Here is a 19,601-nt window from a genome sequence, read left to right on the forward strand (position 1 = left end):
CATGAAAGTCCATTTATTTCCGATTAATTTCATATATTAACGTTTGTTATACCTTAAAAACCTATTGAGTTAAAGGCGATTTTATCAATTAAGGTCTAAAAGTTACCAAATTTGAAGGTTTTAATACTAAATTATAATTTTATTACTTAATGGACATTTTTGGTCATAACTTGAGAACCACTGGAAACATTTTCATAATTTTTTCACGACAAAATAGCAAATTTCTTGAGGATTATTTTGAGGGTAGAAACGTTATTTTAGTATAAAAATTTTGACAGTTAGAAGATTTTTGGTTAAACCACTTTTTTTTTGTTAATTTTTTACAAATTTTTAATTTTTATTGCAAATATTTCTATGAAATAATTAAAATATTTAAAAAAAGATTAAAAAATATAAAAGTCCATTTATTTTCGATTAATTTCATATATCAACGTTTGTTGAGCCTTAAAAACTTATTGAGTTAAAGGCGATTTTATCATTTAAGGTCTAAAAGTTACCAAATTTGAAGGTTTTAATACTAAATTATAATTTTATTACTTAATGGACATTTTTGGTCATAACTTGAGAACCACTGGAAACATTTTCATAATTTTTTCACGACACAATAGCAAATTTCTTGAGGATTATTTTGAGGGTAGAAATGTTATTTTTAAATAAAAATTTTGATTTGATAAAAATAAAGTTTTTTGGTTGAACCACTTTTTTTTTTGCAAATTTTTCACTAATTTTTAATTTTTATTGCAAATATTTCTATGAAATAATTAAAATATTTAAAAAAAATTAAAACACATGAAAGTCCATTTATTTTTGATTAATTTCATATATAAACGTACGTTGGACCTTAAAAACCTATTGAATTAAAGACGATTGTATCATCCAAGGTCTAAAAGTTACCAAATTTGAAGGTTTTATTACTTAATGGACATTTTTGGTCATAACTTGAGAACCCCTGGAAATATTTTCATAATTTTTTTACGACAGAATAGTGAAAATCTTGATGAATATTTTGAAGGTAGAAGCGTCATTTTGAAATAAAAATTTTGACAGTTAGAGAATTTTAAGTTAAATTTTTTACTAATTTTTATTTTTTATTTCAAATATTTCTATGAAATAATTATAATATTTGAAAAAGATTAAAACACATGAAAGTCCATTTATTTTCGATTAATTTCATATATAAACGTTCGTTGAATCTTATAAACTTATTGAGTTAAAGGCGATTTTATCAATCAAGGTCTAAAAGTTACCAAATTTAAAGGGTTTATAACCAAATTATCATTTTATGTATTTTATTACTTACTGGACATTTTTTGATATAACTTGGGAACCACTCAAAATTTTTCATAATTTTTTCACTACAAAATAGTGGGATTCCTGAAGATGAATGTGAAGGTAAAAAACCGATTTTAAGTTAATAGGTTTCATAGTTAGGGCCATTTTATTGGGGCACTTTTATGTCGGTTAAAAAAACCTGTAATTTAAATTTATTTTTTTTTTGGAAAATCAACGACACTTAATGATAGATTAAGTTTCCCAAGTGCTTTTCCAATAATTCGTAAGATATTTAAAGGCACAAAATTTGCACTCTTTCGCTACAAATAAAGCATATAAATGAATAATCTACCCTTAACCGAAAACCCTTTTAGCCTTCGAGCTAAATAATCCAAAGAGAAAATAATGAGCCATCATTGACGTTCGTATCAAAAACCACCCCCCTTCCTTCTCGCGTTAGAAAATTATATATATATATATATATATCCTCCATCCAGTAATGGACTATAGGCAAAAAACATATGAACGCAATCAGCGCCGGTTTTGGGGGGATAAAGAAGAGGGTTAAAGGGGGGAGGGGCGGGGCATAAATGGCAAGGTGATGTCTTATATTATTAAATAATAGAGGGCGGTCGGTGCCGAAACAGGATTTTCGTTTCAAAATGCCAGTGATATATTCCTTCGTCATTAGTCATCATTTCTCAATTACGTTAATTACGGAGAAAAGGGGGGCTAGATGGGAAAACGTTGCCGCCGACGACGTGACGTCGAAATTATAAAAGCTTTCGGCGACATTAAATGGACCAATAAATTTTTGCATCATCGGTCACTTTCGGATATTCCAGGTGACTGATTAAATTTTTTTCTCCTGATGGCCTGTTGTACCCCGCCACCGCCATTACCGTTGTGTTTTTTTTTAATGTCATTTATTATATTTTGCTGCCGTTTTGTTAGGTTTTATGAGAAATTTAAGGGCAAGTATAGGAGGAATTAGATTGATAGAGGCTCTAAGTATCTTCGTTTTTACAGCAGATTATTATAAAATTAAAAATGCATTTTTAATTAAAAATTTCAATTATGTGTTAATTTTGTTTGTACAGTTTTAATCAAGTTTTAACATGACATAATTAGTTTTACGTATTGGTAGTCTCCTTTACAAGCAATTGATACATTTTGGTTTTATTTTTATATTTAAGTGGCCTTTAAATTTTTTGTAATTGCTGCGTATTTTTTGTAGCATTAAAACTGAATAAATACTTAAAAAGAGTCAAGTCAATTGCCCTTGATTTGAATTTCTTATGAATTTTTTAAGTTAAACTAAAACAATTTTTAGAAAAAAAATCACAAGTTAAAAAATATTAGACCAATCAACTTATAATCTTTTTTCGTTAGTTATCAATAGGTCTATTTATAATTACGGGAAGTTTTAAGTAAATTGATAACGATTTGAATTTTTTACGAATTTTTAAAGTTTAACTATAATAATTTTTGGGCTTTTTATTTAGAAAAAACTCATAGCTTAAAAAATATTAGACCAATTAACTTATAAGCTTTTTCGTGGGTTAGACATGGATCTCTTCATAAATATAAAAGGTTTCAAGTAAAAGCTTTTGATTTTTATTTTTTTTTTTAAATTTCAAAGTTGAACAAAAATAATTTTGACACCTTTTTTTGTAAAAAAAATCATAATTTAAAAAAATTTAAACCAAATAACTTATTTATTTTTTTTATTTATTAGCAATTGATCATTCTATAATCACAACAAGTTTCAAGTAAATTACTTTAAATTTAAATTTTTTATGAATTTTTAAATTTGCATTATAATTATTTTGGAACTTTTTTTGGAAAAAAATTCATAATTTAAAAAATCCTAAACCAATTTACTTATTAATTTTTGCCAATAATTAACAATTAATCATTCTATAATGACAACAAGTTTCAAGTAAATTACTTTTAATTTGAATTTTTTATGAATTTTTAAAGTTGAACTATAATAATTTCTGAACTTTTTTTGTAAAAAAATTCATAATTTAAAAAAATTAACTTATTTATTTCTCTTATTTATTAGCAACTGATCATTCTATAATCACAAGTTTTAAGTAAATTACTTTAAATTGAAATTTTTTATGAATTTTTAAATTTGCATTATAGTTATTTTGGAACTTTTTTTGGAAAAAAATTCATAATTTAAAAAATCATTAATCAAATCAATTAATCTATCAAATTAATCATTCTATAATCACAACAAGTTTCAGGTAAATTACTTTTAATTTGAATTTTTTATGAATTTTTAAATTTGCATTATAATTATTTTGGAACTTTTTTTGGAAAAAAATTCATAATTTAAAAAATCCTAAACCAATTTACTTATTAATTCTTGCCAATAATTAACAATTAATCATTCTATAATCACAACAAGTTTCAAGTAAATTACTTTAAATTTAAATTTTTTATGAATTTTTAAATTTGCATTATAATTATTTTGGAACTTTTTTTGGAAAAAAATTCATAATTTAAAAAATCCTAAACCAATTTACTTATTAATTTTTGCCAATAATTAACAATTAATCATTCTATAATGACAACAAGTTTCAAGTAAATTACTTTTAATTTGAATTTTTTATGAATTTTTAAAGTTGAACTATAATAATTTCTGAACTTTTTTTGTAAAAAAATTCATAATTTAAAAAAATTAATTTATTTATTTCTCTTATTTATTAGCAACTGATCATTCTATAATCACAAGTTTTAAGTAAATTACTTTAAATTGAAATTTTTTATGAATTTTTAAATTTGCATTATAGTTATTTTGGAACTTTTTTTGGAAAAAAATTCATAATTTAAAAAATCATTAATCAAATCAATTAATCTATCAAATTAATCATTCTATAATCACAACAAGTTTCAGGTAAATTACTTTTAATTTGAATTTTTTATGAATTTTTAAATTTGCATTATAATTATTTTGGAACTTTTTTTGGAAAAAAATTCATAATTTAAAAAATCCTAAACCAATTTACTTATTAATTCTTGCCAATAATTAACAATTAATCATTATATAATCACAACAAGTTTCAGGTAAATTACTTTGAATTTGAATTTTTTATGAATTTTTAAATTTGCATTATAATTATTTTGGAACTTTTTTGGAAAAAAATTTATAATTTAAAAAATTCTAAACCAATTTACTTATTAATTTCTGCCAATAATTAACGATTAATCATTCTCTAATCACAACAAGTTTCAAGTAAATAACTTTTAATTTGAATTTTATATGAATTTTTAAAATTGAACTATAATAATTTTCGAACTTTTTTTGGAAAAAAATTCATAACTTAAAAAATAATAAACCAGTTAACTCATTTGTTTCTTTTGTTGATTAACAATTAATTGTGTTGTAATTACAACAAGTTTCAAATAAATTGTTGTTAATTTGAATTTTTTCTGAATTTTTAAAATTGAACTATAAAAATGTTTGAACTTTTTATGGAAAAAAATTCACAATTTAAAAAATATTAATCCAATTTACTTAATGTTTTTTTTTATTGATTAACAATTAATCATTCTATAATCGTAACAAGTTTTACTTTAATTACTTTTAATTTGAATTTTTTATGAATTTTTAAAGTTGAACTATAGTAATTTTTGAACTTTTTTTGGAAAAAAATGTACAATTTAAGAAATAATAGACTAATTTACTTATTTATTTTTTTTGTTAATTAACAATTGATCGTTCTATAATCGCAACAAGTTTTAAGTAATTAATTTTAAATTTAATTTTTTTATGAATTTTTAAAATTGGACTATAATAATTTTTGAACTTTTTTTGGAAAAAAAATCATAATATTAAACCAATTTACTTATTTATTATTTCTGTTCATTAACAATTAGTCATTCTATAATCACATTAAATTTCAAGTAAATTGCTCTTAACTGGAATTTTTTATGAATTTTTAAAATTTGACAATAATAATTTTGAGACCTTTTTTTGGAAAAAAATTCATTATTTAAAAAATAATAGACCAATTGACTTAAAAATTATTTAATATTGATAACCAATAGATCTTGTTATAATTACAAGAAGCTTCAAGTAAATTACTTTTCATTGAAATTTTTTATGAATTTTTAAATTTGGGCTATAATATTTTTTTATTATATATAATAACCCAAATGACCTACAATCTTCTACCATCAATTAGCAATAGATTCATTTATAATCACAAAAAGTTTTAAGTAAATTGCTCTAAATTTTAATTTTGTATGAATTTTTAAAATTGGGCTATAATATTTTTTTAAAAAGAAATTCATAACTTAAAAAACAGTCGGCCGATTGACTCATGTTCTTATTCTATGACTTTATTGTTTTTGATTACAATTTTTAGAACAAGTTCGGGATTTTTCAAATATAAAAACTTGTATTTTTGATTTTCACTTTTTACTTTACCATAGGCCTCCAACTTCTAAGCCCGTGGTTTTTCATTGACTTCAAGGAGGTCTAATTTTTTCTCTTTTTTAATTTACCTTTTAAGGTCTTTGAGTCGTTTCCTTAAAGTCTTGAATCTACCTCTTAATATCTTTTTATGAAGTGTCTATCGCATACTACTATGCTTTTAATGCTAAATTATCAAAAAGCTTTACAAATTTTTCTTGTATCTCCATGATATTTTATACTCAAATATCTTCATCATTATTGATCGATTTTAAGGTTTTCTTTCAGTTTTTTAGACTTCTGAAGATTGGTGAATGATTAAAAAAAACCTTTTTTCGTGCTTTTTGAATTAGGCGCAGTCGATAGGATTACCCCCGATATTAAAAAACAAACAAACCGTTGGGGACATACATACATACATATACGCAGACGTCTATCGTACACTACCATGGCACCGTCGCTAAATTATTAAAAGGCTTAACATAAAAATTGAGAAGTTCATTTTCCCGAAACCATCAAGTGTACCCCCGGCCGGACGCGTGCATTATTAAATAGACCGGGGAGCGAGCATCGAGGACGTAGATATATACACGAACCGCTGGGAAAAATTACCCCTAGTAAAAGTTTTACCTATTCTCCATTTGCGGCGGCCGTGTCGTTTCCTCGCAATTGATACTGAAATAATAAAGGACGGCATTCGATTGGCGAAAGGAGACACACGTCTCCATAAATTTAGATTACACCGGCCGGACATCGGTGGACACGAGGAACGTGGACTTATCAAATATTTTGTATATCTATTTTATATGGATAGGTCATTTATATTAATATATTATATTATTAGAATTATTGGAGGTGTCTTAAGAGTTTTTTGGAGTAAATAATTGCATCACGATTGAAATTCGGAGTTTGAATATAAAGATTAACGAAACTTTTTAATTCTCACAAGTCAGTCTCAATTTGTTCTAGTAGTAGTAAGAAAAACGACACAGACGACGCCTTGATATTAATGTATATTTAATTTCAAATCAATTTAAAATTATCATTGTAATGAATATTTTTCCCCAAAAAAGTTGCATAAATTATTATAGTCCACATTACAAATTCATAAAAAACTATAAATCAAGGGCAATTTACTTGAAACATCTTGCAAATGTAAAGAGACTTTATGCTAACTAATAAAAGAATAATGAAAGTTAATTGGTCAAATATTTTTTAAGTTATGAATTTGTTGAAAATTATTTTAGTCCAACTTTAAAAATTCATAAAAAATTTAAATTAAAAGTAATTAACTTGAAACTTGTTGTAGTTAGAGAATAATCAATTGTTAATCGAAGAAAAAAACAAATAAGTAAATTGGTTAATTATTTTTAAAATTATGATTTTTTTTTCCAAAAAAATCAAAAATAAATATAGTCCAAATTTAAAAATTCATAAAAAATTTAAATTCAAAGCAATTTCCTTGAAACTTAATGTGATTATAGAATGATCAATTGCTAATCACTAGAAAAAATAAATAAGTAAATTGAATTAATATTTTTTAAATTGTGAATTTTTTCCAAAAGAAGTTCAAAAATTATTATAGTTCAACTTTAAAAATTCAGAAAAAATTTAAATTGCCAATAGTTTATTTGAAACTTGTTGTGATTCTAACATGATTAATTGTTAATCAACAAAAGAAATAAATAAGTAAACTGGTTTATTATTTTTCAAATTATGAATTTTTTTCCTAAAAAAGTTCAAAAATTATTATAGTCCAACTTTAAAAATTCATAAAAAATTCAAATTTAAAGTAATTAACTTGAAACTTGTTGTAATTATAGAACAATCAATAGCTAATAAATAAAAAACATAAATAAGTTAATTGGTTTAAATTTTTTTAAATTATAAATTTTTTTCCAAAAAAAGTTCAAACATTATTATATTTTTTAATAGTCCCTTAACTTATATTATCCTCCATCAACTCTCGTTGCTTAGTTTGGAAGTTTTCTCGAGAACCAATATATCCAGGTTATTATACATGATAGACACACCTTGCAGAGGTTTTAAATTAACGCTGGTGTCTCTCAGGGGTACATTTTTAGCCCTACTCTCTTCCTGTTATATATGAACGATGTGTCAACAATCATGTCAAAAAAATTTTTTTTTAAGTCAACTGGCCAGTCGACAAGACTTCTAATCTAATTTACAATATCTTTTCTAATGGCAGTGTATTGATGTCTTCAAGTGTACCTCCAGACGTCGCTATATCGGGACTCTTTTTAATAAAGAATTCAAATTCAAAATACTTTATTTGCGTATAGAAAAAAACAATTCTAACTAAAAAGCTAGTTGCAGAAGAATCACATAGTTTTCTTTAGACAAAAAGGATGGTATCGCGATTTTTAAAACCGTTGACACCTGGCATACCTGGGGTGATACAACCCTACTACTACTACTACTAATACTTATTAACTAATACTACTAATAAACTTAGAAACTTAACAGAAATAATATTTTCATTTTAAAAACTTTTGCGTTTTATTGTGATTCTTAGCAAAAACTCTTTTATATATTTTGCGAAATTCTTTTTTTTGGCATATTTTTAGTATTTATTGAGAGATTATTCCATAATGTTGTGGCATTATATAGAAAAGACTTCTGAAAATTTGCTGTTCGATAATCCGGAACTTTAAATAGATGTGTGTTCCTAGTATTGTGATGATGAACAAATGGAATGAAATAAAAAGATGCATATGATATTTTCACCTGTTTGGCATATTGAGAATTTGGAAGTCTTTCAGATACGGTGATATGTTATGTCTACAAGGTATAGAGTTCTGTAACTTTTGAATTTTTCTACAAAGTACACTAGAAATCGAGTTAGTATAAACAGCATCTCCATAATCAAAGAGAGAGATTACAAGGGATTCGCAAAGTAAATATTTAGTTTTTAAGGAAAGTGTGAAATATTTTTGAATGTAAGATATGCCAATTTTAATTTATTATTGATATGACTTTCAAATCTTAGTTCGCAGTCCATAAACGTTCCTAAATTTTTTACCTCATCCGTAATTGGTATAAAAATATTTCCAATTTTAATATATAAATTGTCTTTGACGAGCTCTTTATTCTGATAATTTGAATGACAGATCATCCCTTGAGATTTAGAGGGATTAATTTTTAAATTGTGTTCTTATAGAGCAATTTTATTTAAATCAGTATTTACATTTAGGTCTGCCTGTTGAATATTATTAAAGTTTAAAGGTAAATACTGTTAAGAGTCATCTGCATACTGCAGAATTTGAGAGTGTTTTAGTGATTTGTTTATGTCAGCAACATAAATAATTGAAAAAAGTAATGGTGATAGAATTGAACCTTGAGGAACACCTTTTTCTGTTTTCATTTTTAATAACTACATAACAAAATCGACCAAAAAGGTAACTTTGAAATAATTTAATGGTATTACTCGAAAAGCCAATAGAATGTAATTTAAAAAGTAATAAGTTGTGATCTATAGTGTCAAAGACTTTATTATAATCTAACAAAGTAAGACAAGTTAAATCCTTTTTTTCCTCGTTAAATCTAACATCGTCGGAAATCTTGACAAGGCATGTAGTGGTGCTAAAATTTATCCTGAAACCCGACTGACAATCGGGAACTAATTGGAACTTATCAGTAAATATAGTTATTTGATTATATAAAAATCGCTCTATTATTTTCGATAGTACTGGCAGAATACTTATTGGCCTAAAATCTGTTTCTTTCTTTGGGTCGCTATTTTTTACTATTGGCTTGATAATAGCTTTTTTCCAGATATCTGGAAAATCTGCCTTAAGAATGCGACAGTTTAGACAATATTGATCAAGGGATCAATGCGGTAAGCATAATCCTAAATCTTGCATGGAAATGCTATCTTCACCTACTGCATTTGTCTTGATCTTATTTGCATCATGCCTTAAATTTTCATGTATATTTAATTTATAGTATGTAATTTTATCCGGAGATGCCGATGTGCTTGTCTAGCTTAGAAAGAAGTTATTTAATTTTTCCGGATCCTGCAGAGATGATGGCAAATGTTTAACTGTTTTGCGGATGTCCAGAGTTCTTTCCCAGTCATTTGATTGAAATAGTTACTTTTTCTCGCATTATTGCATGTTTTGTAAAATTTCTAAGCGATCTATAATAAGTTAATTTAGCTTCAGGTTTAGTTTTAATATAACCGCGCCTGGCCTTATCTCTTAATTTCATTAATAGTTTGATATTATTTATAATCCATGAATTAAGAGGCCTTTCATAAACAGTTTTATGATAGAGGGGAGCGTGTTTGCCAATAAGTTAGTAATAGAGTTATTAAATAAGCACATTTTACTATTGACATCATCAGTAAAGCATCAGATTTAAATTTAATTTTATCAATATTCTTATAATCTCTATATGATATAGTTTTTTTGCAAGGTATATTAAAGTTTGCGTATATAGTGTCGCGGCCTGAAACGGCTTCTGATAGTTGTACGGACGACTTACAGCTTACAAGGTTTTCTAGATTAGAAGTCTATTAATATTTCAGTATTTGCTTCTATATTTATACGGGTTGGCTCTGTTATAATTTGTTTCAGATTAAAGTTTCCCGCAATGCTCTCAAGCAAAAAATTTATGTAAAAATCGCCTAAAATAATAAAGTTATCGTGAATTATGTTATTTTCCGCCAGAATATCTTAAAATATATTTATAAACTCTTGAAAGAAGTAGACCTAATGGATATAACTCTCAAACCACGTCTTCCCCGAACATTAAAACTTACAGAACTTGAATAAAATAATCCACAGACACCTTAGGAAGCATTGGTGCTACTCGCGATATTTCAGTACCATATTTGTTTGAAAAGTTTGAAGGGAAATGTAGGTGGAAAGGAAAGGGACAAAAAACCATAATTTACCAGTATTTAAAAAAGCGCGGTCGCATATATGAACGAAAGAATAAAACAAATACGTCTAAAGACTAATAAATATTCATAAAGCCGTGCCGCGATCCGCGTCCGCAAAATGCAAGAAAAAAATCCGGAAATTAGAGAAGTGCAGTCCTGTCACGTCGCCATATTAGCGGCGGTCGTGGTGGTGGTGTTGGTTTTTTTAGCTCGTTACTCCCTTTCATATATATATTTCATACATTATTTGATTTAATACTTTATATAGGGTGGACCAAGTAGGGAAAATTTACTAGAAGCCTTCATTATCTATAGTCAGACTTCACAGAGAATCACACCTTAAAATGATGGTTTATAATTTTTTTCCTACCTAAACTCCTCATCAGATTTTTTGCATTGATTGTCAGTAGCTCTAACAATTTGTATCAATGGATCTGTACTTTCATCTTATTTCAATTTGAAAATTACGACAAGATAAAGTGGGAATAAACTGATGTTTTTTGGGCTTAAATAGGCACATTACGAAAGAAAAACCCTATTTACAGCCGATCCAAGCACTAATAAGAAAATCGAATTCCCATTGGATGTTCATAATCTAAATATTCGACGACAATACATTTTAACAGTGCCAAACCATAAAAAACAACTTTTTACGAAGTCTTATTCATATTTGATCACATTAACCATAAACAAATTTGAAATACATGATTTTACTGGATCTGCAGGGTGTTTTAAAAATGAAACAAAACCTTCTCTTAGGTCCTTGAGAAGTAGTTTAGATTTATGATCATTATTTTCTTTATATTCTTTTTTAGGTTTTTTTTATGTATTCATTTAAATTAATAGTATCTAGTGTTTAAAATTGTATAGTGCTAATTTCCGTAAAGTATTATTAAATATTCTATAGCCTTTTCTTGTCCCAATATTTGATCAGCAGTGCCAAACCGTTATTTATAGAATCTTGTCAATTCAAGGCTTCAACAGCCCTTTTTTTTGTGTAAAGAATGAAAGCTGAAATTGCCTTTTATTCCATGGAATTTTGTTTTTGTTTTTTTTTTTGTATACAGTGTATTATTATTATTATTATTATAATTATTATTATTTATAAATCCTTATCTTAATTAGAAAATTAGTAAAAAGTGACTACAAAATGTTGTTTTTTAGGTATAATTAGACACATTATGAAAGGAAAACTCTATTTCCAGCCGATCCAAACACTAATAAGAGAATAAAACCATGATATATAAAACAGGTGAAAAATCGAATTCTCATTTATATATCCTTACCTCAATTTGAAATATAGAATAAAGTGAGAATGAAATGATGTTTTTTGGGCTTAAATACGCATATTACGAATGAAAAACCTTCTTTTTATCCCATCCAAACACTAATGAGAAAATGAAACAATCAACCTCTGAACTGGTCCTGACAGTTGTTTATAAGAATTTTTGTGATTAAACGGGTTCTAAAAAGTACTCTTTATCAAGGACCCTAAACCCCATCACAATAATTCAACTGGGTCAATACAAGTGCGCCTATTAAAATTAATTTTAGTTTTTTTTATCTATTGCATTCCCATGCAGATACACTAGTTTTAGATTTGCGTATGCCCTTTTTAAGTAACTAATTAATTTTTTTGTAATAACTGGAATATGTGCAATTTTTTAAATTATTGCTCAGAATCCTGTAATATTGCCCAAATTAATAATTAATTATTGATGAACGAAATCGATAAGCATTTTGCACACAATGGTCATTCTAAAGCCTTATTCATAGTTGCACTAATGTTGATTTTTTTAACATTGAAGGTTGGCACAATGAAAAAGTGGAGGCATTTGAAATGTGGATCTGTTGAAAATTTATTGGATAACAAGAAAGACCAACGAGGACATTTTGAAGATGGTTTGAAAAAGAAAACGCAAATTTCTGTATTAAAGTGCAGGAAAACTGGGTACCTGGCATATGTCTTACACAACGAAAAGTATAATTTGCTCCAACTACTAATAAAGTGAAAAATAAAGGTTGAGACAGAAAAAGGATAACTCTGAAATAGAGATAAGAACAAAGGATTAGAAGTGATCGCAAACATCCATTAATGAATAGCAAAAGAAGAATAATGAGATTTAAACTTTTGCAGGCGTTGTTTCTCTATGCAATTATGTAAATAATTTTTTTAAATAATAAAAACATAATTTACAGCTGTTGATGGTAATCAGAGTGCAGTCTACAGACCTCTCCAGAGTATTGCTTAAGAAACTTGAATCCACAACTTGGTTATACTTAAAGATTTTTTTCTCAAAATCTGTGAAGGATCGCAAGAACTCGTTGACCTACGAATAAGATCCTGATATGGTTGCAACTGGTTTAATAGGTCTTGAGTTAAATTAATTTCCATAATTACAGTTACCACGTCTACTCCTACTAACTTTTTACTTCCTCATAGATCTCCTCCAGTCTCCAGTAAAGGTAGAATATTTTATTTGCTCACCCTATAGAGCACCATATCCACATACACACATAACATATATTAATTACGTCGACGACCCCAAAAAAGGGCTCGCGCGAACTTTTATCTTGTTTTGTCAGCGTCGGACTTTTGTTTGGTCCATCGAGCCGAGTGCACGTCCAAAATGATATGTGGGTTTATGAATTTTCTTTTTTTTTCGCACTACATGCATACGCCGTCTAACGATTAGGGCACCAATCATAATTATTTTTCTTAATTATCTTAATAATAAAGTGCGGATTTCTAAGCATAGTGCTTATTGCCCCACAGCAAAAATTAAGAATTATCGCTCAACTAGCCTAATAAACAATTTTTCAGAAATTTTAGAAAAATGCATTAAAGATCGAGTTTTATCATATAATCAATTTGGCTTTTCAGAGGGTATCAGTACAGCATATGCTACATATAAAGTATCATCAGAAGTCACTAAAAACCTAAACAACGGTAAAAAATGTATAGCTGTTTTTATTGATCTTGCTAAGGCCTTTGATCCTGTTCCTCACAATATCCTTTCAGATACGTTAGAGCGTTATGGGGTAAGGTTGGAATAAAATAAAAAGGTGTCAAAGGTGGATCATCACTGATGCCATTTAAGAGCTTCTCATGCCACAAATGTTTTGCTTTTTTTTTGGCATATTAAGATCTCTACTTTGTGGTGCTTTTCAAGCAACTTTTTACCCTTTTAAATGCTTACGGACTGTACCTCAAACCCTCCGGCCATATAATTAATAATACGAAATTCAAATTAGTGTGTAGAGGTCTTCAAATGCCTACACAAACAATATTGTTTGCACAGATGGTCATTAATCAAGCGCGGAGCTGAAAACCGAAAGGCCGAAATATTAGAGGCATCGCTCTTAAGCTTCGTGTCAGTCTCCTCCTAAACGGGTCTATATAATATATATTGCTTTCCCTCTACCCCTGGTCAAAGTGATTTATTTTCCTTAATTATTATTATATATATTAAGGGAAATAATTTACCGTCCTTGAGGCGGTTCCTGGCTAGTCCCAAACTCTGGATGGTCTTAGGTGCGTTTCGGAGCAAATTGGTCAGGTCCGATATAAAATTGTCAAATAGGTCGAGGACTAAGAGGTTACGTGGCAGAAATCGTCCTGGGATGTCTGTGAGGAAATTGCCGCACAGGGTGAGGATCTGGAGGTTGTGGAAGGGCTGGAGGGTCCTATCTACAGTTTTTACCTAAAAAATGAATTTTTAGCATTTAAGTCATTAAATCCTCGTATGTGCTTATGACAGTATAAAAAACAAAAACGTCTTTAAATTGCAACCTTGAATTATGAAGAAATAAACAATAGTGAAAAAAAATAAATAAATAACGAAAGTCAGTACACAAATCGATCTTATTAAATTCCACATAAAAAATGCATAATTTAAAAATAAGTGTTATCAGCAGAGAAATATACTAAATTTATTATAATCATTATTTACATCCTTTCTTTTTATATTTCTATTTTTACAAGGAATTAAATTGTAAAATGTTGACCCCAATTAATCTATAATATAAAATCGAGATTAAGTTGTTTGCGATTATGTGGTAGAGACAGATTGTTATGTGCAGAGAATAAGAAACTTCAGATATCAGTTCTGCGTATAAACGAGCAAACATTTTGGATCTATATTATAAAACAAATCAGTTGATTATTGTTTGTTCTTTTTCTCAATTACTTTGAGAATATATTTTTGGACAACATTCAAAAATCAAGAGATTTGTAAATAAGCAGACATAATATCTCTCACATAGTACACTCATTATAATCACTCCAATTTAGGGTTTAATCAATTATGAACCTAAGATAATTAGTCTTATTCGTTTGAAACTGTCTTATTTAGTTAAATTATTTATTAGTATTTTATTAAGAAATAATATAGTTCTGTCTTCTTTAGAACTGTACCAACTATATAACACGTGAAAAAATTCAAGTGTCTGGAAGATATCAGATATGACCCAAGAAGCCTGAGACACAAATACATTATACTTATTATGGAATAAAACTTACATTTTCCATAAATGCCTGGAATAAAAAATATTTTTTTTTTAAATTAATAATTGATACATAAAGAGGGTTTTAATTTCATGAAAATAACATGAAAAATTAATATTTAAAGGAGTTTCTATAGAAAAATGCTTCTGGAAGAAAAGAAAAGCTTGTAGACCTATAAAGAAAAATGTTTTCTGGAAGAAATTGAAATAAACTGGAATTAAAAGTTGAAATATAGGGCGTCTTTGTTCAACTGGTCAAAAATGCTAGAGTATATACAGGTTAAAAGTGCTTTGGATCTAAAATACTGGGTTCTGAAACTGGGGCAAAAAGAAACGAATATTTTCCTATATAATAAAAGCGCTTTTATCGACTTAATGTAGTTACAAAGTTTTTATACAAATAGTATCAATGGTTTAAAAAAAAAACAATTTTAATTATAGTTTTTTAACCGTTATAAAAGTGTTTTAACCAAAATAGCTCTAACTATGAAACCTATTAACTCAATATTGTTTTTTACCCTCAAATTTATCCTCAAAAATCGCACTATTTGTCGTAAAAAAAATTATGAAAATATTTCTAAGGGTTCTCAACTTATGACCAAAAATGTTCATTAAAACATAACAATCATAAAATTCCATGTCCATTGGATAACAAAAAGTTTTTAAGGTAAGTTGGTATATTTATTATTCAAAATTTTTAACTCCTAGTGACGTTTCTACCCTCAAAATAATTCACAAAAATTTTGCTTTTTTATTGTAAAAAAATTATGAAAATATTTTTCTCAAGTTATGAGAAAAAAATTATAAAATTCCAATTTGGTTTTAAAACTTGGGGGCTTTTGCACCTTGAATAGCAAAATAGCAATTAACTTAAAAAGTTTTTGAGGCACAAAAAATTTGAATATACGAGATTCTTTAAAAATAATTAAACGTTTTTTATGTGTAATTCTTTTAAAAATATTCAAATTATTTGCTATAAATATATGCAATAAAATTTAAAAATTGGTAAAAAATTAGCAAAAAAAAAGTGGTCCAATAAAAACTGTTCTAACTATCAAAATTTTCAACTCAAAGTAACGCTTCTACCCTTAAAATAATCCTGAAGAATTTCGCTATTTTATAGTAAAAATTTTTTTAAATATTTTTAGTGGTTCTCAAGTTATCAGGAAAAAATTATAAAATTCCAATTTGGTTTTACAACTTGGGGGGCTTTTGTAGCTTGAATAGCAAAATCGTCTTTAACTTAAGAAGTATGTGAGGTACAAAAAATTTTAATATACAGAATTCTTTAGAAATTATTGGACTGTTTTTATGTGTAACTCTTTTAAAAATATTTAAATAATTTCCTATACATATTTGCAATAAAATTTAAAAATTCGTAAAAAAACGTGGTCTAACAAAAACTGTTCTAACTATCAAAATTTTTAACTCAAAGTGATGTTTTTACCCTTAAAATAACCTTCAAGAACTTCGCTTTTTTATTGTAAATAAATTTTGAACATATTTCTAGTGGTTCTCAAGTTATGAGAAAAAAATTATAAAATTTCAATTTGGTTTTAAAATTTGGGGGCTTTTGTACCTTGGATAGCAAAATTGCCTTTAACTTAAACAGTTTTTGAGATACAGAATATTTTAATATACGAAATTCTTTAAAATTTATTGGAATTTTTTAATGTATAACTTTTTTAAAAATATTAAAATAATTTCCTTAAAATATTTGCAATAAAATTTAAAAATTGGTAAAAAATTAGCAAAAAAAAAGTGGTATACCAAAAACTGTTCTAACTATCAAAATTTTTTACTCAAAGCGACGTTCTACTCCCAAAATAATCCTCAAGAATTTCGCTTTTTTGCTGTAAAAAAAATTGTGACCATATTTCCAGTGGTTCTCCAGTTAAATCCAAAAAGGTCCGTTAAAAAATAGAAATAATAAAATTACAATTTGGTTTTAAATCCTTTAAATTGGGTGACTCTTTTTTAAATGCCTGGAATAAAATTTATTTTTATTTAAAAAAATTAAATAAATAAAAATAAAATTACAATTTTTTTTTTAGGTAATACATACATCTAGATATATCCAGATGTTTACTCACAACTGTTTGTTCAAACACATAAAACGTTGTTTCTAATGCCTGGAAAACTTAACTTAACTGGGAAAATTACGTAAAATGTCTGGAAGATTAAAGCAACTACTATTACAAGCTATATGTGTTTTCTAGAAGACATTAAACGCCTGCAATAAAATTATATATTTTTTTAAATCCTGGAACCAGAAGGGATCAATAAAAAAATGTCTCTAAAAACATGAAATAAAATGAGCAATTTCTTGAGTTATGTCTAAAATATTTAAAAATGGCATTAGATGCCTGGAAAACTAAAAAAAACCTGGAAAACTAGAAAATTGCTCACAAAATCTTGGAAAATATGAAGATATATGTTAAAACAAACGCAATGTGTGGTCTTCCAGGAAATCCACCGGAAAAAACGTGAATACATAATAATAATATCGATAATTCCTGGAACACCTGGTAAATGCCTGGAAAACTAAGAAACCTACTTCAAAAGCAATAGAATTTTAAATTCCTAGAAGATATTAAATGTCTGGAATTAAAAAGTCAAAGGATTCATCAAAAATTTTCTCTAAAAGCACGTGGAATAAAATAAACAATTTCTTGAATTATTTGGCAAAAAAAAAAGACATTGAATAAATAATGTATTTAAACGTCTGGGAAGAAAATGACATTTAAGATCGTACAAAGCACGTCAAGCAAATTGTTGTATAGTCCAGGTTCTGCTGTAAAAATGTCAATAACTCTTTAGCTTTTTGCAACTTTGAAGTTTGAAAGTTTAAATAATTCATGTTTTTCTACAAGGATTTTATAATTTTTTATTTGATTGCAGTAATAAAAGACTACAAGAAACCCCAATTATTTAGAATCACATCCCTTTGAAGTTTTGGATTGGAGATACTCCCTAATTTACAAAAGGAGAATTAAGGTTGTATAGTCCAGGCCTTCTGTAACAAAAATCTAGAGAAATTTATATTTTTCTGCCTGAATTTTAATGATTTTTATATTTGCATCTTTTAAAGCTTTTAAATAGAGTTATATATTAATTGGCAAAGTACCAATAACATAATATTGTTTAAACCAGCTTAAAACATTACTAAAGGTTAATAATAAAAAACAAATATGAATAACAATGAGAAAATTGCTAATCTAGACTACTTTTATTTATTCAAAAAAATTGTACATTTGTATATACTATGAAAAGTAACAAAAAATAATAAATGTATGTTGAAAGTATCTTCAGCATAAAGTAAGTGAGTTGAGTATCTTTTTTAGTTTTTATATATAACTCCTAAAACTTAATTTTTGTACCACTATTAGTTGCCTTAATAAATCTCACCAGACAATTAGTTCATATCCTAGTACTAACCCAACCAAGGATCTATATACTATTAATAGCGCCAATGTCAAAAGCCTTTGTTAACTCTAAAAACACTGCCAAACATTTTTTATTTTTAAATGTTTAGGACCAAAAATCATACAAAGAATAATTTTTTGATGATGAGTCTTTCACGAATATGGAAGGTTAAAATCAATAATATCGATATTGGAATAAAATTAAAAAATGTATTGTTAATCGCACCCTACACCACTGCAAATTAAAATATTATTACAAATACATCTAAAAAACTCAAAATGTAAAAAACTTACAAAACAACAACTCAGATTTAAACTCCTTAAATATTTCGCCAAATATTCCAAATTGATCTTCTGACCCTCATCTACCGCCTTCTTCAGTAACTGATAATAATCCCTCATAAACGAGTTCCTTTTCTGGATAATCCCTTTGTCATGTTCGCTATAGCGTTTTAAATGCCAATTCAAAATCTGAAACTTGTTGTCGTTGACTAACGAATTCTGGTTCTGCGAGTGGTTAAGTTCTTCCAGAAAAGACCCAAATATGGACTTGCTCAGTTTGTATAACAGTCCAGAACGTAGCGGGATGATTAGGTCGGATATTTCGTTCTGAATACGCGCCTTTCTTTTGAATATTTTCTCGTGGTTTGTCCAGTGGTGTTGGTTAAGGTGTTTGGGGGCTGGATAGTCTTCTAGTTTGTCCATTGACTAAGGATTTTGACTAAAAGGTTGATTGTCATAATAGTGTTTGAGGTTTAAACCAGGGTACGATCTGAAATAGTTGTCATGAAGGTTAATTTAGTTGTTAGAGCATTGAGAGGCTAGAATTAGTAAACAATCATTTTGTTCGGGTTGTGTATAGGGGCAAGGAGGGTGTTTTGTTTAGAAACTTATGGATCGATTCTCTGTTGTCAAGTTTACACGCATTTTCAAAAAAAAGGTAATTTTTATTCGAAAAATAGACGCAGATATTTCAATGGGCGATTTTTTGTAAAAAAATATGAGAAAAAGTTTTTATAAACATGGGTCCGGAAATGCACAATTTTCAAGATACAGGGTGATA

General features: G+C 27.2%; 1 protein-coding gene across 3 annotated transcripts in view; it reads right to left on the reverse strand.

Annotated features, from left to right (window-relative positions):
- Positions 1-19,295, reverse strand: part of LOC126743980 (leucine-rich repeat-containing protein 43-like) — a 38,275-nt gene extending 18,980 nt beyond the window's left edge. For all 3 annotated transcript variants that reach the window (XM_050451278.1, XM_050451277.1, XM_050451276.1), the window contains exons 1-2: positions 18,833-19,295; positions 14,095-14,311 (exon numbers count right to left, since the gene is read on the reverse strand). In XM_050451278.1, coding sequence (XP_050307235.1) covers positions 14,095-14,311; positions 18,833-19,243 — 628 coding nt within the window. In that variant the 5' untranslated portion in view covers positions 19,244-19,295. The remainder of the gene's footprint in view (positions 1-14,094; positions 14,312-18,832) is intronic.
- Positions 19,296-19,601: the final 306 nt, after the last annotated feature.

The sequence above is a fragment of the Anthonomus grandis genome, chromosome 13 (genome assembly GCF_022605725.1).
Source record: "Anthonomus grandis grandis chromosome 13, icAntGran1.3, whole genome shotgun sequence".
Lineage (NCBI taxonomy): Eukaryota > Metazoa > Arthropoda > Insecta > Coleoptera > Curculionidae > Anthonomus > Anthonomus grandis.